This window comes from Pterocles gutturalis, unplaced genomic scaffold, assembly GCF_000699245.1.
Source record: "Pterocles gutturalis isolate BGI_N339 unplaced genomic scaffold, ASM69924v1 scaffold3263, whole genome shotgun sequence".
NCBI lineage: Eukaryota > Metazoa > Chordata > Aves > Pterocliformes > Pteroclidae > Pterocles > Pterocles gutturalis.
In genome coordinates, this window is record NW_010125253.1 from 12377 (window position 1) to 38473 (window position 26097).

The following is a 26097-nucleotide window of genomic DNA, read 5'->3' on the forward strand; positions in this document are numbered from 1 at the left end:
CTTGGGCTCTACTATTTTTAATAAAGGACTTTAAATAACTTTCAGATTTAGTGCATTTCAGAAATGGTTGTGAAATAATTATCTGTTTTCTTTTTTTTTTTTTTTTAATAGAATGTGAGACGCGGAGGAACTGCAATTAATTTCAATAATGTAATATTAATCAAAATTATTTTTGGCACTGGGAGGCTGAATATTCTTGCTCTTTATGGAGACAACATATGTAAAAAATTTCTAAGGCTTTGTAAAACTGTCGCCCGATAGTCTGGAACATGGAGGCACAGCTAGACCCCATGAAGGATGACTTGCCCCTAATGGCCAACACTAGCTACATGCTTGTAAAGCACTATGTATTGGACTTGGATGTGGATTTTAAAAGTAAAGTTATTGAAGGCATCATAGTTTTATTCTTTGAGACTGGGACCCAGTACAGGAAAACCAGCAAAACTGGCAAAGACGGCTGCCAGTCACAGTTTGATGAAACTTGTAAAATGAGAGCATCTGAAACCAGCCACATTCCTGTGACAAATGCGAGTGCCTGTTCATCTAAAACAGAATATAATGATTTTGCTGTCTGTGGTAAAGGTGAAGAAGATACTTCTGACAAAAATGGTAACCATAGCAATGAGGAACAGTCTTCTGGGATTTCTAGTTCAAAGGACTGCTGTGACATAGAGAATCATGGGAACAAGGATTTTCTGCTGGTATTGGACTGCTGTGATATATCTGTGCTAAAGGTTGAGGAGGTGGATGTTGCCGCTGTGTCAGGCATTGAAAAATTCACAAGGTCTGCCAACCTAACTGATGTTTCAGAGGAACTGGAAAATCTCAGGAATCAGATTGTACATGAACTTGTGACTTTACCCGCAGATCGCTGGAAGGAGCAGCTATACTATTTTACTTCCTGCAGCCAGGCACCTGGCTGTGGAGAGCTTCTGTTTACTACTGGCACTTGGAGCTTGGAGATAAAGAAATCAGGAATTCAGACTCCAACAGACTTTCCTCATGCAATAAGAATATGGTACAAAACCAAACCGGAGGGAAAATCTGTTATATGGACTACAGACCAGAGTGGAAGGTATGTAACTATTAGCTGAAAGATTTGCACACCTTAATTTTAAACATAGGTGCAGGAATGTAGAATTGTGTAATGCTGATCAACTGTGAAGATGGTGAACATTCTCTTCCATTGTTTTAATTTAATCCTTCGTTTGAATCCTGTTGCTGTCCTGTAGGAGGACAAACTCTCTGCTTGAGAAAACCCAATGTCTGGCCTAAGTGATTGCATTTGCTCATTCTGAGTGGGAGTAAATAATCATTGTGTGTTGGAATAAATGTATGCAGGGAATAGGGAATTATTGCTTAGGGGAAGAGAAGGTGTGCATGAAAGGGTATTTTCACTTTAATACTCCGTGTTCTTTTTCTTTCCTGGCTTACACAACAGATGATACAGCATAAAGATCAGTATACATAATATTTAATAGAATTGCTTCACAACTAGTCTTTAGTTTATAGATGCAGTGTTTTCCTGCTTAGTCTCTCGTAATCAACTTTCAAAATTTCCTCAATTATGTAAAGTACATTGATGATAACAAATGAACCGCAAAATGAAACTGCAAGAATTGGCATTTTATCTGGCATTCGTGAAAGTACCCAGTGCTGTACAGAAATCCTCCAGATAAGCTCTTTATAGGAGGGAAACTACAATCCACTCTTGACTTCTACCACTGTAATTATTTTACTGTAATATTTGAAGCTGGATTTTGATAGCTGTTAGTTCTTTATGATACCTACAAACCAGGAGAAAAGTTGGAAGATGAGGAAGAAATTCAGTCTAATTAAATGCTTGCTCTTCATTCCCAAACTAGAGATACATGGTTACCTTTCGTTTCAGTTATGATAATAGAAATCGTGAGTCTTCTCACTGGCATCCACCTTAGGGAGGAAAATGAGGCCTTTTAATTGATAGTGTGGTAATTCTACTGGTAAACCATGAGCAGCATCAAGTCCAGGAATGTCTCAGCTGTGTTCATTACCTCTTCCCCTTCCCCCTCTCTTCCTCTGCAAGGGGTTATTTTTGGTGTGAGTTTAGGAAATTTAATCCGATATAATCTTTAGTAAATTTAACTCAATATAGTGTCTTTAGTTATGAAAATTCTGATTTTTGACCACATGCAAAGGTAGGGCCTTTGCCTGTGATCACACAACATGTCCGTGTCTACCTGCCTGTTACTAAAGTCTTTGATGTTAGCAACACTCAGCTGGTATAGGACACCTCCTCTGTGTGTTGTCTGTGTGTTTGAGCATTTGAAAGTTTCTTTTAAGCATCTAAATCACTAATGTATTTTAGTTTTGACTGTTTTTCCCTTTCACTGCAAAGCATTGTTCTTATTCTAGAGACGTTTCATGGCAGTTGTACACAAACACGTGGGATTTTATGAATCAATAACAAAGCAGGAAAAGAAGGCTTGATGTGGATCAGGCCATCTGATGGTAGCAAATAGTCTCAAGCTGTTTTATTTTCAGTCTTTTGTAGGGTATTCCAGAAACCTATTGCCTGTCAGAAAATAAATTTTCATATCACGGTCATTAGACTCTTTCTGGCTACATTTTAAAAATTGACTTCTGTATGTGATGAACTCATGAACATAGTGGTAAAGCTTATTGTACAAAATGCTGTCATATGTTTCCTTCCCTTTCTAAAAATAAAGACCATTTATAATGCATGGGGGAAGTACTATTACATTACATTCTCATAGGGGAATTCTTTAAATTGTTCCAAATTATGTGTACAGTGCTTTTTTAGACAGATGTCAAATCCTTTCCCAGAGGAGTCTATAATCTATGGTTCTAACCCAGAAGAAAAGTGAAGTGAGTAACAAAGTACAAGCATTGTGCGGCCACTTCCAGTGTGTTTCCTCTTATTTAACACTAGTACAATATGTTGAAATGTAACCTATGCTCTATGTTATAAAGATTTCTATTTTATTTGTTTTAAACAATGATGTATTATAATGCACAAAAAAATCAGTTAAAACAAAGCTTTGTGGGATGAGTTTAGGCAAGTTGAGATATGCATATGCGAATCTGATGTTAGCACAGCAGGGCACACTTCTGTTTTCAGCAGAGGAACTGAACACATGGAACACATGGAATTTCAACTTTTCCCTGTTTGATACTAGAACATAAAGGTCAAGCAGGAAGGTTTTCTTTAGCCTTAGAACATGTTTTTTATAATAAAGTGCTTTTGGGGGCCTTTATGCAGAAGCACTAAAAAGGGGGGGAAAATAGAGGAATAGAGTATGTTTGTAAGTGTATGTGGGTATGCACATATACATTAATATATGTATAAATATGCACACTTTTTTGTCTTTCCAGAAGTTATGCTTACGAGGACTATATAAGTTCTTAAAATTGGCAGGGTATTAAAATAGGGGAAAAAAAGTGTTCATTATAATGTTTTAATGTATGTATCATGAACAAAGAGCAATTCTGTTTCAAAGTTTTTCAGTTGTTTACTAGCACAATATGGCACTGGGGTTTCAAACTAAGAAGGTAATGTTGCAATTTTGACAAAATTATACTGTTATTTCAAGTATTCTTTCTAATATTAAGTATTATAAAATGATTTAAAATAAAAACTTATTTTAGGCATTATAATAACCACTTTGTGAAGGGAATAATGTGTATAAAACATCTTTCATTACTGGGAAGGAGAAACTTTTGGCCAGCCCATCAAGGTATTTAAGCAGTCTTGCCTAACTCTTAGGAATATGTAGCAGCATGGCTACCAGCATATTTTGAATTAAATGCTTTCTCACGATTGTTGTCAAGAATCTTTATTTGTTAAAATATCTTAGCATCCCATCTCTTTATGGTTTGAGAAAAGGTTTAAACACATTTGGGTTAAAACTAAAAGGTAATTTTCCTATCAGACAGCCTTACAAATTCATCTCTAATGTTCAATTCCTCCCACCTTTTTTCTGCCCTACTTGTTGCTACTTCAAGTTCTGTCATAAGTTAGTTAATGGTTTTGCTGATGTTAATGAGCAACTGGAATGGAACTCATTTCCTCATTGTGGGATTAGGAATGAAAGAGTATCTTTGATACAGATGACATCAATGAAGGACATTCCGTGACACTGAAACCTTTCAGTACTGAGTAAGCTACCTATACATTGTTTACCTTGGCATCCATGAATAGGTACATTAATTGGTCAGGCACATGCATTTATTTTTTCAGGGTGAGCCTCAGATATACAGAAAAGGAGAAATTCTGGGAAGTGAAGGGCATGGGTTGAGTTACTCTGAGTCTCTGATTTTCATGAGAATGCTATGGAAAAAGTATATTTTTAGAAGCTATTAAAGGATGATTGAGCAGTTTTGGGGAAAGGCTTTGGAAAGAGTTAACCTTGTGCTAATTTTCCAAAGTGGGAACTATCAGAAAATGTGAAATGATCTCCTTAAAAAATTTATTAGGATATCTTGATATTTATTTGACCAATTAAATATCTTACCTTTTATAAATATGTTGTACCTCTCTAGTTGATTATCTTTATGGTATGTTACTATTAGATTAAAATATAAATGTATTTTTAAAGAATTCAGGAAATATTTTTGCCTTTGTGAAAGCTATGAAGGTGAATACAGCAAGCATAAATGTACAATTTGGTAGAAGTGCTAATGCTAGCATATCTTCTGTTATGAAACGCCTCTTTAGAGATGCAGAGTTCAACTGTATCACGGACATCACTGATACATTTGTTACAATAATCTTGCATTTCTGTAATGTGCTGCTGAAACACTCTGAGGTAGGTAGTGATTAGGAGAATATCCTAAGAAGTGGTACCTAACGTAGCAATAAAACAGACCTTGGTGTTTCCTGGTGAAATAATTTGATGTTACTGATTCTGCTGAAACAGCAAAGAACTTGTAGAAAAGTTCTGCTGAAGCTATTGGGATCTGTATTGTGGACCTGTGTCAGGAGTCTGTGTCAAGCTGGCTCTACTGGCTTGAGATCATTATTTTTTGTCTGCAGATAAAAAAGAGAGATTTTACCTTTTTTTGAAACTGGTTGTTTCAAGTCTGTCTCTCCTTAAGACACATATGTTTTAAAATGCGAATCATGTTTGAAGAGAGCAATTGTTAAGATGCATTGCTGACAAGAGCTATTAATAAATTTGGACACTTTTGAAGATAGGCTCTTAAAAATTCATACTATTCTTTGGCATAGTAGTCAACTAGACTGTATTATGTAGTATGTTGCATACAGTAGGGACTAAATAAAACCAGTATAAAAGTGTGCGTAGCAACATTGACTTTTTCATTTTTTACTATTTTGACATTTAGTTCATAGTTGATATTCCCTTTTGAAAGAGACTGAAATTTTCATAAATTCAAGTTCTAAACTTGAGATTCTTTATGAATATTCAGGGAAGTGGAAACATGCTAAACATGTTTCTTGAATATTTAGCTAAAGCTTGAAGTTGGAAATGAATTCCTGAGCAGTGATTTCTAATTTCTAGGAGGTTACACATAGAAGTTCATGTTTGTGAACTTTATATGGAAATAGAACCTAGAAAAAATGTTTTATGTAGTTGTAAGCATCATGTTTCTAGTGTCAGTCACAACAATGGTATTTACTAAAAATCAACAAGTCAAGCTTAATATATTTTAGTATATGTGGTTTCCTTAAGTCTCAGAACAGTTCGCGAACATTATGAAATTGTTTTGTCTAGAGACTGCTGGAGAAGCGTAGTAACATCATTTTGTAAGTGGAAAGATTGCTTTCCAAACATAAGTCTTCAAAGTTTTGATTTAGAATTGTTTAAGTCTATCATCTTTTATGTCCTACAGAGGTCAAATAACCATGTCAAGATTGCAAATTTGTTCTTTGTGTCCTTAGTGATTGTTATTTAAGAGTGAAGAGTTGCATTTGGCTATGGTGAGCTAGCAGTTTGCAGTGGATATTGTCTGGGTGTTGGCTACAAATCATTCCCTAAACATACTCACGTACCTGGGCATTTTAGGCCATACATAGAACATGTTTGCAGTAGGCTGCAAAAAAAAGAGGGTAATTGTGCTGATTCCCAGGCTGGATCACACAGTTTCTCTGTACTTAGTTTGAAGTCTTTCTGATTACCCTTGAGGTTCAGCATAATGTTTTGTGTTTGTATTTTCTATCTCCAAAGTGTATTAACTGCATAGAGTCAACCACAGAGCTATTTTGTACTAATGAAAACAGGGAAGGATGGAGAGCTAAAAGGAATGAGGAAGAATCCTGCCAAAAATGCACCTGCTGAAAGAGTCACTCTTGACCTCTTTAAACCTGGATGTTGATTGATTCCCTCCACAGCTGACATGATGACATAGGTGTGTGTACAGCTGGATGATAAGGCATATTAAGGAGCTAAGCTAACTGAAAATAAGGGGGAAAGGGAATGCCTTATAGGAGTTGTTTGAAATGTGTTACTGAGGTTAGTTGGGAAGATAGAGTTTTCTGTTTCACTGGTAATACAGGTTGGTGCCAATGTAACCCTGTATCTATAACCTTTATGGAGTCTGAGGCATCTGCTGAATTTTCATAAACATAGAATCATAGAATGGTTTGGGTCGGAAGGGGCCTTAAAGATCATCTAGTTCCAACCCCCCTGCCATGGGCAGGGACACCCTCCACTAGACCAGGTTGCTCAAAGCCTCATCCAGCCTGGCTTTGAACACCTCCAGGGATGGGGCATCCACAACTTCCCTGGGCAACCTGTTCCAGTGCCTCACCACCTTCACCGGAAATTTTTTTTTCCTAATAACTAATGTAAATCTACCATCTTTCAGCTTAAAACCGTTACCCCTTGTCCTGTCACTCCACTCCCTGATAAAGAGTGCCTCCCCATATTTCCTGTAGGCTGCCTTTAAGTACTGGAAGGCTGCTATAGGTCTCCCTGGAGCCTTCTCCAGGCTGAACAACCCCAGCTTTCTCAGTCTCTTTTAATCAACCTCCAAGTCCTTCTCCTCAGGTCTGCTCTCAGTCCATTCTCTGCCCAGCCTGTATTTATGTTTGGGATGGCCCTGGCTGAAGTGCAGGACCTTGCAATTGGCCTTGCAGAACTTCATGAGGGCCCACCTTGAGCCTGTCAAGGATAGTTTCAAAGCAGATTTTTTCCAAGGTAGAAATTCGAAAAGTGAGTCAGATTTTCATGGTTTCAAACTGCAGATTAGAAAATGTGTCGTGAAAATAGATGTTTATTTTTCAGTGGCATGAGTTAACATCATTCTGTGCTCCTGGCTGCTGGAAATGCAGGAAGGGAATAAAGAGCTTGTTTTTCTTCCTGGGCAACGCTTGGGAGAATAAGATGGTCCAGAATCCAGGCAAGTCACACATTAAATCCTAAGTGGCTACCAGCAGCTGTGGGGAGTTCTGCCCTGTTATTTTCATAATTTTGTTCCCAGTAATGAATATTTATAACTGAGTATGAAGTTTGTTGGATTACTCATGTCTGATGCAGTGATCTCTGAGGAAGAGCAAATGGTATCAGGAATAGAATGGAGAAGTAACATCAAAAATTTAAAAAAAAAAAAAAGCAGGCAGACCTTGGGTAGAAAATGAACTGATTTGATATTTCTGGAAATGTAGATGGTAATGAACAAATATTTCTAAAAAAAAATTAAAACAGCTCGTCTGAATTAGTTGTCCTAACTAAAAAGGAAGACCATGACAAGCAAGGTTATTTTAGTGAACTTAGTAGTTTTCCAGAGTTGTAACAAGTTTCATGGCCAGACAGGACAAATGGTACTCAGATGTAGGTGAAGTAAGTGGCACAGAACGGAGGAAGGAATGCTAGGCACTCACAGAGGCCTGGAGTACAAGGGGCAAGGCTGATTATACTCCTTCTGGAAGAAGGAATACAAAAGACAAGTTGCTTCACTAAAATGTGCCAGTGAGAGGACCCTACTAGGTCAGAGGAGGCTGAGAATGAACTAGTACTGTTATTCATAGAAACAATAAAGATCTTAAGTGTTTGAATTTTCATATCTAAAAGGGAGGTTGAAACACAGAAGATTAAAGAGCCCGTGACAGGGAGAATGGAGAGTCAAACCAGCACTTGCGTGTTTGTGAACTGGCTGGCCAAGGAACCAAAGCAACCTGTGGTTTCAGAGTAGAGCTGAGAAAGTCCAGCTGCATCCCAGTTTGTATCCATAGGAAAACTGCCATCTGTTTTTAAAGACAGATGCTTACAGGAGGTTGGATTTTTTTGTTTACTGCTGTGGGAATAGAGCAGTTAGGAAATATTCTGTTTTCTCTGCCAACAGTCAGTTATTTCCAGTCTTTGCTACCATTTAAAAGAAGTCATGACTATGAAATTAAATTTTGTTTAAACACAGTCAGGTGGTACTTCCTAAGGTGTTATAGAAGTAGTATTAAAAGATGTACAGGGAATGAAATACCTAAGGGATTGGTCAGATGTGTGTCTTCAAATTTAGAGAACTTTCTCACAACATTGAAAAAAACTGTTAAGCATGTTGCATTTGCAAAAAATACAGGTCAAAGCAAGTGAAAAAATCCTTATTGTTACAGGCAAAGTGAGAGCAGAGTAAGTTACATGGATTTACTTTGGATGAAAGAGGTATGCCCTGTCTTAAAGCTTATTATCCTTGCTTCCTAGTGATGGCTGTACCAAAAGATAAAACTTTTGAACAGGAAATTGCGCACTACTGTCTAGAAGAAGCAGGATTGATATACTTGATGTGGACCACAAGTTAGTGGGCAAAAGTCCAAAAAGTTTACAGTGAAGTATCAGTTTAGAAATGTGGCTATTCAGCTGTTGGAAATCCAGCATCAGAGCAGCACAGATTACTGGAAAAGTAGTGGAATCATGCATCTCATAATCATATTTAGTACTTTTAAATTGGAAAATATGTTGAAAAAGGTATCGGTAGTTGTTGGTGTGTTTTATTTGACAGAAAAATGAAGACAAGAATACCTGTTCTGTTGGAATCTGATGACAATCACTGGCTCCATGCAGATATATAATACAATAAGGCAGAACGAAAAAGTTTGTGTGATTTAGGTGCCAGGAAATCCTTATGCTTTGTGGAAATTACACTGTAATTTAAAGTAAGACACACCTGCAAAAAGCAGTGGTTTTATAGGGAGTGGCCTTGTAGTTGCAGGAGGTTGCCACCTTACATCCTTACAGGGAGACAACCCTTGAAGAAATAGGGTATGTATTTTTTCAAATACAGGAAAAGGATAGGATTGCTGAGAGGATAATTTGCCTTGAGAAAGCTCCCAACAGGCACTAACCAAAGCAGGTTGACATGGCTGAGCCTTAGAACATAATTCAGGTGTTTTATGGCAGGTATCTTAAAGACCACCTAAAGATTCCTGTTCGGAGAACAGAGTATCAACCAAACTTTTATTATTAGCTTTAAGGTAGTAGCTTAATTTGTTCTTGTAATTGATATGCTTACATGGGAGAAGGAGATCTGCCAAGAGCTGGTTTGAACTGGTTTATGTTATGAAAATATATGGAATACTGATGAGTTAGGATAGCATGAGTAAGATTTTTCTCAGAATCCTTGGCTCTGGGAGATTACTGAATGGCAGACAGCCCCAAGTCTCCTCTTGGAGCAAAACCAAACAATACTACAAGTAGTGCTTGATTCCTCCAGAAGCACGGATTGTTGATCACTGGGAATTACTAGTCATAAAATTGGCTAGATGACTGACCAGAGATGTATTTTGTGTTTTGTGGGTGCTTGTTTTTCTCTGCTTATCTTACTTTTGTTGTGTTCAGTTTCCTTATCTCTTCCAACCTGTGGTGGGAAAGATTATGGCTGGCATAAAAAAGATATTACATAAGTAGATGATTTGAATGTTAACAAGGTTATTAAAAGTAAAAGAAGAGAGATAGGACAGATAGTATGAGAAAGGAAAGGAACTGTGAAGTTTCTTGCTAGCAGTGGTAGGGATAGATCAGAAAAAAGGCAAATTTTCTATCAGTTGACAAAAGTGGTCTAAAACTAATTATTTGTCATTGCTATTCTTTCATGTACCTTGGTTAGCTAGTAACTTTTGTTTTTCTGGATGAGGTGAAAAATCTCGTGTATATGAGGATAAGAATTATGTTTCTCATCCTCTTATGTGCTGGAATTGTGCTTCCTGGCCCAGAACAAAGAAAACTGTCTGCTGCAGTGGGTGTCCTAAAGTAGCAGTGCACTATTACCAATGTTGTGAAAAGAAATTACTGCTGTCAATGAAGTATAAAAATTTGTCAAAGAGACATGATTTGTCATGGGAAGCAAAAATATTTGTGGAGGTGTATTTCACGGGGAGAAGAAAATAGATTAAAAACTCCAGTGAAAGAAGAAAAGATGAAGAAAAAAATCATGAGTTCATTTTATAAATGCTCCTCTCTAAAGCAGAAGAGGAGACTGTTAGCTGACATCTCAGTTGATGGTACACTGTCAGTCGAGCCTCCAAGTGATCTTACTATTGAAATTTAGAACTTGTATGTTTCATTACTATTTTCTTAGCAGACTTAGACATATTTGAGTACACTTTGGTTTGAAATAATGAAGTTAATAAGCATACCTGGACAAAAATGGTATTAAAATGGGTGAGGAGTAGAAGCGAGGCTTAGTTTTGAAGAAAAGGTTAGGAACTTGACTAATCTTTTCTAACCCCATTTCTACTTGGGCCTTAATTGTAGAGGCTTGTGACCTGCCTATGTATGCATTTTAGCATTAAAATGTTTTAGGAAGAAAAGCTAGATATGTAATATATATTATTTATCATAATGAGAGGCTTCCTAGTACAATGTAAAAGCTATTGGGCTGGGAGGCTTCAGACTAAGCCTGTAGGCATAGCTTGAACACTAGCACTAAGCAAATCTGTTCACTGTGTTTCATTTTCCCCATCTGCAAAATGGTATTGACATTATTTGTAAAACACTTTATGGTCTGCATGTAAAAAGTGCTCTCTGAGAGCAAGATAACCTTAATGGTATCAATAGTGTCTGTTCTGTGTTATGTTTGTGTTGTATTTTACACAGCATTGCAACATTCTGCTTAGTGCTGTTCTGCCAGACAGCTTTCTCACTCATTGTGGCATTTCCCTTTAAAATTTCTTCAGGATATGAACATTTCCTATATTGCTTTTAAGGCTGGTTTGTACCAATGGCACCCAGCAAAACAGCCTTCACAAATGCGTTGTAAATCATTGGTAAAATGTGTATATTAGCAGTCATTAACGCCCACCTTTTCTCTCATTCCTATAAACTCTGATAGGATCTCTTTTTATAATCCTGTGTATTTTGATAAAGTTTTCATGAATGAGGAATCATCCTCTTCTCCGCACCCCCTCCCAGCAAACATATGTTTTAGGGTAAATAATATGTCCAGAATCTCTTGACTAGCATTAGAAGCAGGAAGCAGAACCTCCTAGGAGGTAAAAAAGCAAGCTCTTCCTTTTTCTTGTGAACTTACTGCCATGCACTGTTTCTTTTTCTGGGAAAAAAAAAAACAAAAACCAGACATTAAACCCAATTATTTTATGTATATCAGAGTTGGTTACAGATTCAGTTTTAGGAGACTAATTCTAAAGAAATTAAACTAATTAAAGATTTATATAGATTAGTGGTATTTTACATTTATCTGTGCGTTGTGTTTTACTAGGTAAAAGATAACCAGTTGTCTTTCTTGCCACTGAAGTTATCTATTGAGCTTCATGGGATATCTGTGTCCTATTCTTTTCTCTTTGATACATTGGAGGGAGAGTCAGATTATTTTGTTTTTCTGTTCATATGCATTAACAATAGCCCTTCTTAAACTGTACTTTACCTTCCCGTTTTACTGAAAGATCAGCTGGCCTGCATTAGTTAAGCCACAGCAACTTGATTGTGCCATGGTGTCCTGATTTTTGGCGGGACAGAGTAAACTGTTTTCATAGTAGCTAGAGTGGGGCTATGTTTTGGATTTGTGCTAAGAAGGCTGATAACATACTGATGTTTATAGTTGTTGCCAGGACAGTCAAGGATTTTTCATCTTCTCTGGCTTTGCCAGTGTCTGCAGGAGCAGGAGAAGCTGGGAGGGAGCACAGCCCCAATTACTGGCTTAGGATTTGACTTTAGGTTTAGGATTGAGACCCAAATTGGCCAGTGGTCTATTCCATATGATGCACATCGTGCCCAGGATATTATGAGGGACTATCTGGAACTTTGCTGTCTGGGTCGTCTCTGGCTGTTTCCCTGCCTCAGTCATCTCTCGATCTCTCGGGGTCTCAGGACCTTATCTCTTTTCTGGGATTGCGGTTCTAGGACTCTGCTTGGGGAATGGGCTAAACCTTGGTCATCAGGTGGTGAGCAGTTGCACTGCGTATCACTCATTTGTGTATTTGTATGCATTATGGTTATTGTTGTTTTTTTTTTCAGTTTTATTGTAGTTTGGTTATTAAGTTGTTCTTATCTCAACCCATGAGTCTCTTTTCCCTTTACCCCTTTAATTCTGTCCCCCATCTGTGGGAGGGAGAAGGTTGAGGAAGTGGCTGTGTGGTGTTTGCTGCTGGCTGGTTTCAAACTGTGACACATGGACAGCTCTGGATCCAATAGCACAGACGGCACTTCTGACGAGAGGGCAAAAATTGATTCTGAATATTTTTCGCCTGTGACCATCAGTATCTCCAAGTTCTTTCCCTCTGTGTAGTTTAGAGTTGGCTTTAGGGAAATTGAATGGAAGGAGCTGTTTGGAGGAGAGTAAACAAGATGCTCAGATCTTAGCCATTGCAAGATTGGTTTTGTCCTAAAAACTTGTCTCCTATTTTCCAAAGTGTTTTGATAGTTTTCAGACTCAAGTTATAAAGATACTGATCAGAATATTTTTAGCTCAAGCATTCACAAAATAAAGTGTTGTGCTCCCAAAACATTGGCTTTAAATATCATAAGTTTTTAAAAACTCAGTGAGTGAAGTGGTGCTTTCAAGATTTTATTTCTTTTGCTGGAGAAACCTACTGACTGTGTTTGTTTTATAGAATTTGTATTTGAAAACTTAGTTTTTTTCAGCTAACGGGTGGTGTTATGCAAGTACTAGGAAATAAGGTAAAACTGCAAAATGCAACAAAAGAAGTAAAATGAGTTACTCCACCTGTGTGCCAGCAATAATAATCTAGAAGGATTTAATGAAAGGCCTTGTTACCTTCCCAGCTGTGACTAAGCTGCTAATAAGTTGGGTGGCATGAAATATTTCAGGTGAAATTGAAAGGGGTAGTAGATGAAGAGGGTGCCTAGGAGAGGGTAGAGAAACTGCAGAAAGAGCAATACTGCAATGAAGATTGCTATGTGAAAAGTGAGAAGGAGGCTGAGGCTGGTAAAGAAGAAATGGTTTCTTCTCATTACATGCCCTGTGGTTGAAATTCTGAAAGGCAGGTAAGCTACTGTGCAGTACCTTACTGCAGGAAGAAATGTGAAAATGTCAAGATTTGTTGAGGCTTGGACTATGGAAGGCTCAAGGCTAGATCTGCTGCTCTGAATTTGGATGAGCCTCCAGGTTGGACGGAGAGGTAGGATTAATGATAATGAAAGCACTACTGTGATGACAAGAGGGAGGTGTCACAGGTGTTGGTGAAGCTCTACAATGGCATCTTCAGAAGATATTCAGAAGCATTTTTTGGCCGTATGGGTTGACCTGAGAGCTATTGCATGAGGCTGGAAGGCTCATGCAGAAGCAGGAGAGCTGAAAGACTGGGGTTAATTTTTACATAAACTAGAAAAGTGTTGTAGTAATCTTGCAGTTATCTTGCTTTTCTTCATCCTGTCTCAAGTGACTTAGATTGTACTTTGATTGATTCATGTTATACAAGTTTGAAACCTACATAGCTGAGGTTAAAAAAAAACAAACCTCAGTACAACAGCAGGTTTGAATTTTGACAGAATATGTAATTCAGTCTTCATTATTGTAATTTCAACTCAGTCTCTTTTCCTTCCATCTAGGCCATGTGTTTATACTATGGGATCACCCATAAACAACAGAGCCCTTTTCCCATGCCAAGAACCACCCATTGCCTTGTCAACATGGCAGGCCTCAGTCCGAACACCCGCAGGCTTTGTTGTGTTAATGAGTGGTGAAAACTCAGCAGAACCTGTACAGCTTCAAGAAGGTGAAGTATATTTTCTATAGCTTTTTAAAAAATAATTTTATAATTAGAAATATGGCTTAGTAACTATATGGTTTTTGAAAGAATGAAGTTCCAAACCTTAAAAACACTTACATGTTTATCTGTAATCTCCATGTCATTCTGAAAAGTTACCTGCTCAAGGCCTCAGGATAATTTAGTAAGAATTCAAGGCATCTGCATTTCACTGCGTTACTTCTACTTACTTTTTTCTGTGTTTTTATTCATTTTACTTTTTCCAGACCTGGACTTCAACGTCATAAATTGGCTTTATTTTAATCACCCTCCAGTTGAACTTTTCATAGATGAAATACCTTATAAGGCTCTAGACAACTTCTGGCATTGGTGGATAATTAAATTTCAATTTTAATTCTCCAGTCCAAGTGTAGCTCAGCGTGCCAATGATTAGAAGTGGTCATCGTGCCTTGGGCAACAGTAAGCAAGCAGGCATTTTTATTCTGTGTTGGTTATACTTTATTCTCCAAACCTCTGTCTGCACAGAGAAGGAAGTTTTTAAGCCATTTCTACACATAATAATATGTGCTCCCATTAGTTTTGAGGTAATCTGTCAAACAGGGTCAGTATTTTCTAGTGTAAGTAGTTCTGATGAAAAGTAGTGTATAGGAAAAGGCTAGAATTGGATGTTTCTGGAAAAAAGCATCTTCTGTTTTCCTTTAAAGAGGCAAGTTTATTCTTGAGGGAAAAAAAGAATGAAAGTATCCTTGATTTGAGAACCATCAGTTAATCCATTTTAATGGAATTGTCTGGTTATTTTTGTCCATGTGTGAAGCCTGTTTCGAGCCTTGTCTCTGCTGTTGAAATGTGGAAAACTGCCATGATGATCTGTCCAGGTCACTTGGACAATAATAATTCCCTGTTCCAGCATCAAGAGAGCAAGAGTGCTCTTGACTTCAGACTAGGAAAACAGCTCTGCCATCATTGTTTAGTTAGTTTAATTCACACTTACACCTTGCTAATGAGTTGTTGCAAGTCTGTCTCTTAGTGGTGGCTATGTGGTCTGAAATATTAAGAGGAAGAAGGATGCTTATGTGAATTTCTAGAAGTAGAAACCTTGGATAAAATTCAAGGCAGTATAAATTGGCATAAGTCAGTTAAAATTGATACTCTCTTAGACCGATTAGTTGAAAAGGCTGTATTGTGAAATAATTATTTGCTCATTTACATTGTTTTGTCATTCTAGTTTAAAAAACATTAAAAATTTATACTTGAATAGAAAAAAACCTAGTTGTGGGGAGAACAATTTTAAAAATGCTGTTGATGGAGTGTTGAGAATGATGTCAGGGTACCATACTGTTAATGGTAGCACTGGGGCTCAGTCACCCAAAGTCAGCCTTGTCACCCTGTGGAGAACAGAAGGGGCTTTTTTAAAAATCCTTGTAGTTGTTGCTGTGGGTCAGTTTATGTTCGTAATTCATGTGTCAGCTTAAAGCTTTATTTGTTTGGGATTTGTTGTTGTTGGGTTTTTTTTGGGTTTTTTTTGTTTTTGTTTTTTTAAAATTTTCCAAAGGCTACCCAGTATATTTCCTTTCCTAAGAACTCTGTGAAAGCCAGAAATACTGTAAGAAGTCTTTAATCGAAAGGCCAGTGGGGAGGAAATGACTCATTTTAGCTTTACTGTACTAATGAAGTGCTGAGTGAAAGGTGTAGTGAAGTGGGAAGAACCAAATGTAACATTAAAGCTTTAGGAACCATGTGACAGTGGCAAAATTCTGTGCTGAACTTCAGTGAGCTGAGGAGAAGCAGCAGGAGCACCTGCTGCACTTCTGTCTGTACAGTTTTCCTTCTTTCTCTCCTCATGAAATTCCCAAGAGTGTGGAATGTTCTGCTTATGGGTGTATGCAGCACACACAATTATTTGTGCTGATTCTGATGTCATGATATAAAGGTTACTGGATTTATTTAAAGGGTAGTAGGCATTTTGCTCCAGTAGCTCTCAAAGTCTTGATCATGGATAAGATTCTCCTTATCTTGATGCTTATATGCAGTTGGAACTGATAAATCAGTGTTAAAGAGCTGTTTGGAATTGTAGAAATTTACAAAACAGATAGAGAGGAAAGAAGGAAAAGGAGCAATATTGTGAGGAATGTTTTAAAAAACAAACAGACCTAAGACTCAAGTGCTAATCTGAAGCCTTGAATGAATTCTTAATGCATTTAAAAATACAAATTCATTAGTTTAATTAGTATGGCTTTTAAGACTTAAAGTGTTCAAAATGGTCTGTAGTGTTAAATAACCTGTCCCACATAGATCTTGTTGTTAGACCATTATGCAGGTCGTGTGAAATCTATGAAACTTAAAATTTTGTCTTTGCATTTATAAAACACATCTGAAATTAAAATAACTTTTCTTTGCCAAATTATTTACTTACAGTATGCTATTGCTGTGCTGCATATTTATAAAATAATGCAAAACTGGCAAAACATGAAAATATATTTTTTTAAATGTAATTTCTTGTCAATAAAAATATTGGCAAGCAGTTATGAATTTATTCAGAATAGAATTAAAAGTTAGCTGAATATTTTTTCCTTTAAAAGTCATACTTACAACAAGTGTGAAGGCAGACAAAAAGAGAACAGCAAGCAAGGATGGTACCTTCATGCTTTTAAACAGAGGTCTGCATTCTCCTTCACTGACCAACAACTCTAGATGAATGGATGCTGTGATCCAGTGTATAGATAGACTAGGTGTAGTCACATGCACCAATTTCTCATTTGCCACTTAAGTTTGCAGGTTTTGGTAATAGTGTACTTCCTCCTGTATGTGCCATTTTTGCTTTCTGCCTCCTACAAAACTATGGCTCATCCTGTCATTTGAAATAAAGTGGGGCAACATTTGTTTGAAAATACTGATGCATGACTTAGTCAAGTACAAACGGTAACTATTCAGGTATGACCTAAAAGTGCTTACAAATACCATGCATTCTTTATGGAGTACTTAAAGAAGAAAAATTTATCAGGAAAATGCAATTGACAATGCCCTTTGGGAGAAAGCTTTACAGGGAGCACTATGTGTGTGTATGTAATGTGAGCCATTTAACCCTTGGATTTATTTCTCAACACTTGTCAGTTTTACTTTCCTTCAGCACATTACAGTAACACATAGAATGTGCCAATATATTTAGTCACAAACACCTTTACGTTTGTTTTGATTCATGTTCAAGAACTAGATATTCAGGCGTTAAGTGTGAAATTGCCTGGTTTGCTTTTTGTGGCGCTACTCTATCATTATGTAGTCCTTGATCTTGTTTTGCCCTCTTTGGTTCCAGTGAGGTATATTGTTATTGAGAGGAAATACGGTGCTAGAGAAGCCACTGCTCCTGTTCTGTAGCTAGCAGCAACAACAGCTGCTTTTGTTTGTGCTGCTTTCACTTTTCACAAGGGAAAGCAAGAGAGTACATGACTTGTGTTGATTGATCTCCAACATGGAACTACAGATGGGAGTTGACAGCTCATTCCATACTACTCATCCCTCTGAGCCAGTGTTGAACTAATGCTGTGGCATCAATGTTAGGGTGATCTGCAGGAAATTAAGGCTTTCAGGTGAGATCAAAGATCTCTACAGATTACAAAGAGTTTCAGAAAGCTGGAGGGTTCTTAACCCTGGTGCTCCAGGCAGATAGTAGTTTTGGTATAACTACTTATTTAGCTGTAGTTTTATGTATTAGTGTTAGCTCTTACTTTGTATACCAAACGTTGTGTGGGGATATTTCTCTTTTTCCTTTGAGGTAGCAGAGTTTGGTGTTTTTCAGTAAATTATGGACATCATGTGTATCTTATGGTGTTTATATTTGTGCTAGTGCAAACTATTCGAGGTAAAGTATTTTAACAAGTAAAAATACTCTTAATGTTCTTGCATCTGGTATTAACAGATACTGACTCTCAGGTGTTTCTTCAGTTATAATGGGCTCCACAGGACTCAAACGATTTTAATGGTTTGAAAGATAGCTAAATGCATTAAAAATTGTAGGAAGTAATTACATCATTATTATTTCAAGTAGAAGAAATAAATGGACTTTAAATTGTTCTTCTGCACAATTATAAATTGATTACAATCTCCTACACTTGTTAAATGTAGTCCTAAATTTTGCATGGTATGTTTTCCAGTTGTATCTCATAGAATAGTGATTGTTGTTGCATGGTTCGTGCAGTTATGACATGATAGATTTGCTTTGCAGAACTGAAAAAAAGGGAAAGTTTAAAAAATTATTTTCAAAATTACCTGTAGAGAAAATATTTTTAAAGTATTATAATTGCCTAAAATAATTATGTGTAGGAATCAAGTTGCTTTTAAATTAAGTCTGGTTGTAAGGAGAGAGCATAAGCATTACAGATATAAGGACTGGGGTACTCTTCCTCTATTTTCCCCATGGACAAACTTCAGCCTAGCCTCTTGTTCATACCAAGGTGTCCTTGCTTAGTCTGGAAAGGTTTTTGTGGTACAAAATGCTGTTCATGTTTGCTAAAGCACGCTGTCTCCCTGTTTCAGCTGTGCTGTTTTCTCTTACCCTAGAGGTGGTGCTGTCTCCACGGAAAAGCAGAGGGCAGCCAGGGGAAGGGGAGGGAAGGAGAAAGGGGTAGAGTGGAGCTTGTGATCCCAGTCTGTGCCCTGGGATCTATCTCAAGTTACAGACGAAGGAAAACAAAACAAAGCCCACTGACCTGAAGAAAGTTACAGAAAGGAAGTGAAGTTATGGGAGAAAAGAGCAGGCTGGGAGATAGTCTTACCAGTACTGAGAGGAGAAAGCAGAATATCAATATTCAATTCTGTTTGAAACAGTACTTCATGGTGATTTATGTGTTGCCAACAGAAAGACGATTTCAGTCACTGATCAGTGAATGCAATATAGAGATAACTCACTTGTTATACCAGTGCATGTGATTTCAGTTGTTCAAGACAGAATAATTGTAGGATAAATATATAGTTACCCTACACGGTTCTAGAGCATGAATGCAGAAGGCGTCTAAAAGTTCTACAGGAAATGGATTGAGCCCCAGTTAGGTGTGTGAAGATGGTATAAATCTTGGACCTTGTTGTGGAGGTATCCAGAATTTGTATGGTCTCTATAATGCTTGCAAAATATAAGGGGCTTGGAAAAAAAAGCAAGGATCTGTATGTTAATTGCTTTTATTTCTTTGGAAAATCCTAATTTAGGTAAATCTGAAAACACATGCCAAGAAAAGCTGTCTTTTGTACTTTCACCTCTTTGCAAGGTTTGTTGCAACTCTGAGTAGTGTGTGTTTGTTGCTAGTTCATGTAAACTCCTGGATGAATACATGCCGTTCTTCTCTCTGGACTGATAAATTGATTCACCATTCATTTTGACATTGTGTTCAAATTACCCTTGTTTTAAAAAAAAAAACCAACTCTGTGGTCTTGCTCTTGCCTGTCTTGCTGAACTTGTTCCTCACCGTAACTTCCTCTGCTCTATCTGTTTGCGTAGCACAGGCCAACACCCTTAACTTTTAGACAGTCTCCTCACTGTTGTGAGAGCCTTCTCCTTGTGGAACAGTTTTTTTTTTGTGTGACTGCCTTTTGACTTCCGTGCTTGTTTGAGAACTCAGTTAAAAACACATTACTGTTTTTCCATTACTATTCCTCAAATTTGCACTATTCCTCTGCTGTTACTTAAGTAAGGTTTTACAATTAACATAACTTCATGCAGTATTTTGTAATGCTCTGTATGTAACAGATGCTACAAAAAGCGAAGTATTATAGACTACCTCTGGACCTTTTCTTGTACGGATTTATGTCAATGGTGAAGTTGCCATTAACTTCAGCATGTACAGGCCTGGGCGTCTAGCACAGGTTGTGTCAGTGAAACTCTCTACGTCAAGAGTTTGGTATTTCAAAATAGTAGATTGTTAGTGTCCTGGGTGACTTCTTTCTCTCAAGGTGGCGTTTGCTTGCCCTGGCTTATTTGTTGTTTTGGTAAGTTAATTTGAAAAAAGCAGGGGGGGGGTGGGGGGTGGAATTTGGCAAAACAGTTATTTTCTTTGTTCCTAATTTTTTTGAGCAAGTAAGTTCTTTCTGCTCACATACTGACAAGGAGGGTAGGAAAATTACAGGAGTAATATATATTCACCTGACAATACAGAGAAAATGTTTTTGATAGTAGTGGTGAATGTTTCGAAAAGTGGAATGGAGTGAGGGAGTGCAAGTGGTTGCTAGTGCATGTAAGAGGCAGAGGCTTTATCCGCCTCTTACAAGACTTGACAAACAGTGTTGTTTTGCCTTACTAAATAGCAGGTGGAAAATTTGAGCCTAAGCAAGAAGATTTTTTTTTTTTGGCTTGTCCTTCCTTTGAACAGCTTGACCTTCTGTGGTCATTAAGGTAGGAAACCCAGAGATACTTTGCTGCAGCTGTTTATTTCCTTTCCTCTATGCCTTGTGGCCTCCCTTGTGGTTTTTTTTCCCTTTTTTTCCCCCTTTTGATAGTGTTCCATAGCCCTAGTTAGAATACTGTTGCAAAAGAACAAGTATTAATGTTCTCTTAAAATAGCTGAAGTTTGGGTGTTTCCACAGTTGCCACAGTTACAGTTACTTGCACATGATTCAGTAGGTTGTAACTCATGCTAAGCTCTTTCCAAGAGCAATTAACCTGTTAATATGGTGTAGTAACTGTATTGGTGACTGTAAATGAGTACTTGAAAGTGACCCTTAAACTATACCCTTTTTAATGGGACAAACAGAAAACCTAAGCAACATTTAGATTAATGAAAGGTATGCTGTCCTAAAACATCCCTCAGTTTATCTAAATGTGTTAATAGATACAGTCATCCTATACCATACACCTTGTCTTCTAGCACTGTGTTCCCATAATGGTAAGACTTACTGTCTTTTTACCCTCTAATAGACTCTTTAATCTTGTTTTAGCATCTCCTGGTTTATCACAACCAAATCATTGACTTAGGCAATATCCCATCTGATTCTAAGCCTTGATTAATCACTGCCTGATTGACCTGTCATGTATCTCAGATTACCAGGTGCACTAGTGTTGTTTGTTAGAGCTTGCCTATCAGTTTGGTACTGTCCGGAACACAAAGAAAAGATTTTGTTCTGTGTGAGATAATACAGTTAAGACAAAACATACGATCATTGATCCAGAGTTAAATTTTAATCTTTTTGTGTGTGTGAATCTAAAGGTGGTATTAGATTTCAGATCTGATGCAAGTGTGTGGTGGGTTAGCCACACACACCCGCTCACACAGTTGGGCAGTAACAGTAAAATTATGTTAAGTTGCATTAATGACATTCCATTTATGGATGATTTATTTATAGATAAAGACATCAGCAGATAGAGGACAGCTGCAGGTGTAAGTAAACGGCACTGAATCCATGGTGGTTACATATGACTGTTCTTACCTGTCTTGGTGAAATTATTTTTCTTTCTTCAAGGAGGCTTGGCCCAACCTCTCAGGTACATAAAATTGTCAAGTACTGAATGTGTGCCGTGCCTGATGAGTCTGTACAAATGTTCTTTTTATTTACAGGTATCTTGAGCTGGTACTACTATGTGACTATGCCAATGCCAGCATCCACCTTTACTATTGCTGTGGGGTGCTGGCAGGAAGTTAAACAGCAGTCCTTAACAGCTGCTGTCCAGACAAACATGGAGTTTTCCTTGCCTTCTTCACAAGCTGATTCCAGGTTGGTGTTTAGAATATTGTTGAAATATGAGATATATGGGTAGCGTTTTCATTTACTCTGTGGAATGTGAAAATGAGTCATATTAGTACAGGAATCAAAACAGAACTTGTTTAATCTGAGCAGAAAAATCTTGACAGGAAAATAATTCCAAAGTCATTATTTCATGGGTAAGGTGTGGTTCTTTTTATGTGAAAACAAGCTGCTTAGTGAGCAATAGGGTTAATAAATCGCATTGTCATCTTACATCCTGTGTCTCTTAATGCCCTGCTGCAAAAATGCCAGGTTCTCGCTTGTTTCTTACAATGCCTGTCTGTAAGATCTTTCATGTTACTAGGCTTGATCCCTTCTGGATATCTAATGCCCACTACCACAATACTGCCTATTCACTTGCATCCCAACATTGGAGCTGGCTTGTGCACTGATTTGCCTGATGTGATGTGTAATAACTGGGTACAAGAAAGACCTGTTGCAGTGGTCACATAATACAAAGTTGGACCAATGTTTATTTTCCATTAAAAAAAATAATCCTGTTTTCTAGTACATGCAGTGGCTACTTAGCTGTCTTGTACCAAACCCATAGAAATGTAATTATTTTGCATACATCTATTCTTCCTTCCAATCTAGTCAAAACTGCTCACTGAGTTGAAATTATTACAGAATGATGGATAAACAGAACAATGGTATATAGGCCTGCAAATGAGATTTGAAGCTAAAAATTAAGTCTCTGGAGAAATACCACTTGTTTCCCTGTATGTTCACCACAGTTTGCAGAAGGCTCAAACATGGCACTTGACTTCCTCACATATTGCTCTCAGCTTTTTAAGTTAATAGAGTCCTAGAATCACAGAACAGCCCAGGTTGGAAGGGACCTTGGAAGATCATCTGGTCCAATCTTTCATGGGAAGGGGAACTTAGATGAGGTCATCTAGCACCCATTGGCCCTTGTCTTCTCCATGTGGCTCCTAGTGAAGAGAGAGCCTCTGTGTCCTTTGTGGATGCCCTTTAAGTACTGGAATACCATGATGAAGTCCCCCTGAACCTTGCCTTCTCTCTCCTCTGGTCTCCTCTCCCCTCCTCAGAAGAGGCATAGCTTCTTTAGTCTTTCCTCACAGGGCAGGTTCTCGAGCCCCTTGTTCATGATCTTAGCCCTCCTTTGAACCCTATCCAGTCTGTCTGTGTCTTTCTTGAATTGTGGGGACCAGAACTGGACCCAGTACTCCAGGTGCTGCCTTACGAGCACTGAATAGAGTGGGGTGATCACATTTTTATCTCTGCTAGTAATGCCCCTGTGGATGCAGCCCAGGATCTGATTTGCTTTCATTGCTCCAGTGGTGCACCGATGGCTCACGTTCAGCTGGTTGGCCACCAGGAACCCCTTGGTCCGTTTCAGCAAGACTGCTCTCCAGACATGCAGATCCTAGCCTGTACTGGGCTCTTTGGTTATGTCATCCCAGGTGCAGGACTTTGCCCTTGTCTTTGTTGATCTTCACACTGTCCATTCTATCCCACACTTCCAGCCTGTCCAGGTCTCTCTGTAAGATGACTCTTCTTTCTGATGCGTTCACCTCGCCACCCAGTTTGGTGTTGTCAGCAAACATGGTGAGGGTGCTTTCAGTCCCGTCATCAGGACATTTGTGAAGATGTTGAACAGTGTGGGGCCCAGAATCAATCCCTCAGGTACTTGTGACAGCCTGACAACCTGAGTGAAAACCATTTATTACCACTCTCTGTGGCCTGTTGGTCAATTTCCTCCACATCTCAAAGACCATCTAGCCAGTCTGTATCTTGCCAGTTTCTCCAGGAAAGTGCTGTAGGAAATGGTGGTTGATGTTCTGCTGAAGTCAAGGCAAAGGATATCCACTGCTCTCCCCATGTCAATAGAAAATGTTATTTTGTTGCAGAAGGTGATCAGGTTAGTCAGACCATAAATATTTTTTCTGTTATGCAGTTAGAAACTTAGCCGAAACAATACTTGCCTTTTAGATAGCCGTTTTGGGCTAGTACTGTGTTAACATTAAGACAGTGGAAGCCCTTACCATTTTGGTGAACTAGTGAAACTTTGGAACTTGAGGACCTAATAGGGATTCTTCATTGGAATTTAAAATGGAGGGATTCTGATGGCTTGCAGCTTGGCTAATTTTGGTTAAAAAAAAGTCTAATAAATCTTGAGAATGTGATTTTTTATATTTTACCTAAGATCAGTAAGATATGCCTGTTCAAGCTTTGAAATAGTTTATAGATTTGATAAGCTTCTATAAATTGTTTTGTGTTTATTCCTCTATTATTTATATGTTTACAAGATGACTGCCTCTACAAAAGTATGTTGCAGATGTTCTGTATGTATTCCTCCCTAATATGCAGCACATTCAGTAATAGGAATTTTTATTGATTTGCTGCAAAAGATTATTCTGACAGAATGTTGATATAATAAATAAAAGTTTCAATTGTCTGGTAAAACTTCTGAAAAAGGGGAAATATTTTTGTAGCTTTTTGTAGCAAAAATTAGTGCAAGTTTTAATCACTGTGATGGTCATTGTTATAAATCAATCTGTGTGACGCTCAGTGGATGAGTTAATTGGCACAGGTAAGTGTGATGTATCTGCAGCAGTTGAGTTAGTGACAGTGTAAGAAACAGAACTAATGTGTTTCTCAAAAAAAAAAAAAATCCTCTGCAAGTGTGGTGTGTATTATGCATAGACAAAAAAGGAGAGCCTAAGTGTACGACAGTGTTTTGCAGTTAATTAGGACATAAAAATCTATGTATTTAAAAATCTGCTTCTACAGTTATATCCAGTTTGGGAGTTAGCACAACAGACACTTGTTACTTGTTTTTAGCCATTGAGACTAGGTAACCAAACCAACATTATGCACAGTAGCAGGCATTTCTAGAAAGGGTGTGAAATGGATAGACAAGCAAATGTTAAGGTAGTGTCTCAGGTAAGATAATGGAGATAAACTCTTGGGCAGCAGGAAGATGAAGGATTTCTGAAAGAAGTTGTTGAAATGTGTAATGTAATTTACGTTCAGGTGCCAGTGAGTTTGACATAAGGAGACTGTATCAAAGAAAATGTTAAATGGAGCTAGGATGTTTCTAATCTCATTGTGGTCATTAAGGACTTGGCAACTTTTACAAGAGATAGGGTGCTAGCTTTCATGTTCTTTCCTAATCTCAACTCTGATAATTAAATACAAAGTGACATTGTTTTAGAGCAGAAATTGACTGGGTTAGACCACGCTTGGGAAAAAAAAAATAATTGTGTAAGGTTGGATGCAGTTTCTTTGCACATGTAACCAGTGAAATAGCTTAGAGTCCACTTCTCTCACAGAACGAGTTAGGTGAGGTGTTAGGGTGTTGTCACTTTCACAGAATGTAGTCCTTTTTCTGCATGTTATCATTCTGTTTTGTGTGTCAGCACTCGCCTGGAGCAAGCTCTTCCAATATAAATGCTTTGGGTGATGCGGGATGCAGTAAGTGCTTTGCCTGTCCAGGCATAGTAGAACCAGCTTCCTTGAGTTGAAATCTCAAACCAAACAGAGGCACTGCTGTACAGAAGACAGGCTAGCAGGTGAAAACATGAAGCTGATTTCTGCTTAGATATGAGTCTGTTTGGGCAGACAAATTATTATGGAGGTATATGACTCAATGTTTAGGAATTATTTGGTTTACCTCACCTTCCTTTCAGCTACAGCTCTGAATATCCTGTAAAAGTATTGTAGAGTAAACTTGATCCTAATGTTAAATTTTCAAATGTTACAGTGATAAGCCTGAATTGATATCTGCTGTTGCTTTTTACTTAAGAAAGAAAAAAATCAGTAAAAGTTCCCCGAGAATTTTAGTAACAACAATGAAAAAAAGCCCTTTTGGAATTTCATTCTAATTGCACTTCATATGTTTCTGTTAATATGTACAAAATTTTATTTTTGCAGTTAAGTTTAAATATTAATTCTCTGAATAAAGAACTATCTTTGTAATGTTACTTAGTTCTCTTTATGTACATTTTGAGCACTTGTCCTTTTGATGGATGTCTATTCTAAAAACAAGGTTGACTAGTCTTTTTTTTTTAGTTATTAGCAACTATATCTGTTCTACTCAGATGGGGAATAATGAGTATTTTCACAGTGCTGCACATGTGTGAACAGTGTGATAATACAAATGAGTTGATTTAGTGTGAGCTAGCTGTCATTCTGATGTTTAGAGAATGTCCCTGTATTAGCATACTCAGTTGTGCACATTTCTGGTATCACATTAAACTATATATATATATATA

General features: G+C 37.7%; 1 protein-coding gene across 1 annotated transcript; it reads left to right on the forward strand.

The window, feature by feature from the left end:
• Positions 1-269: 269 nt before the first annotated feature.
• Positions 270-21829, forward strand: LOC104465439 (chromosome unknown open reading frame, human C9orf3; the record flags this gene model as incomplete). Its single annotated transcript, XM_010078481.1, has 3 exons — positions 270-1075; positions 13980-14146; positions 21673-21829. Coding segments are annotated over exons 1-3 (1130 nt in total), but the record flags the coding sequence as incomplete, so codon positions are not given.
• Positions 21830-26097: the final 4268 nt, after the last annotated feature.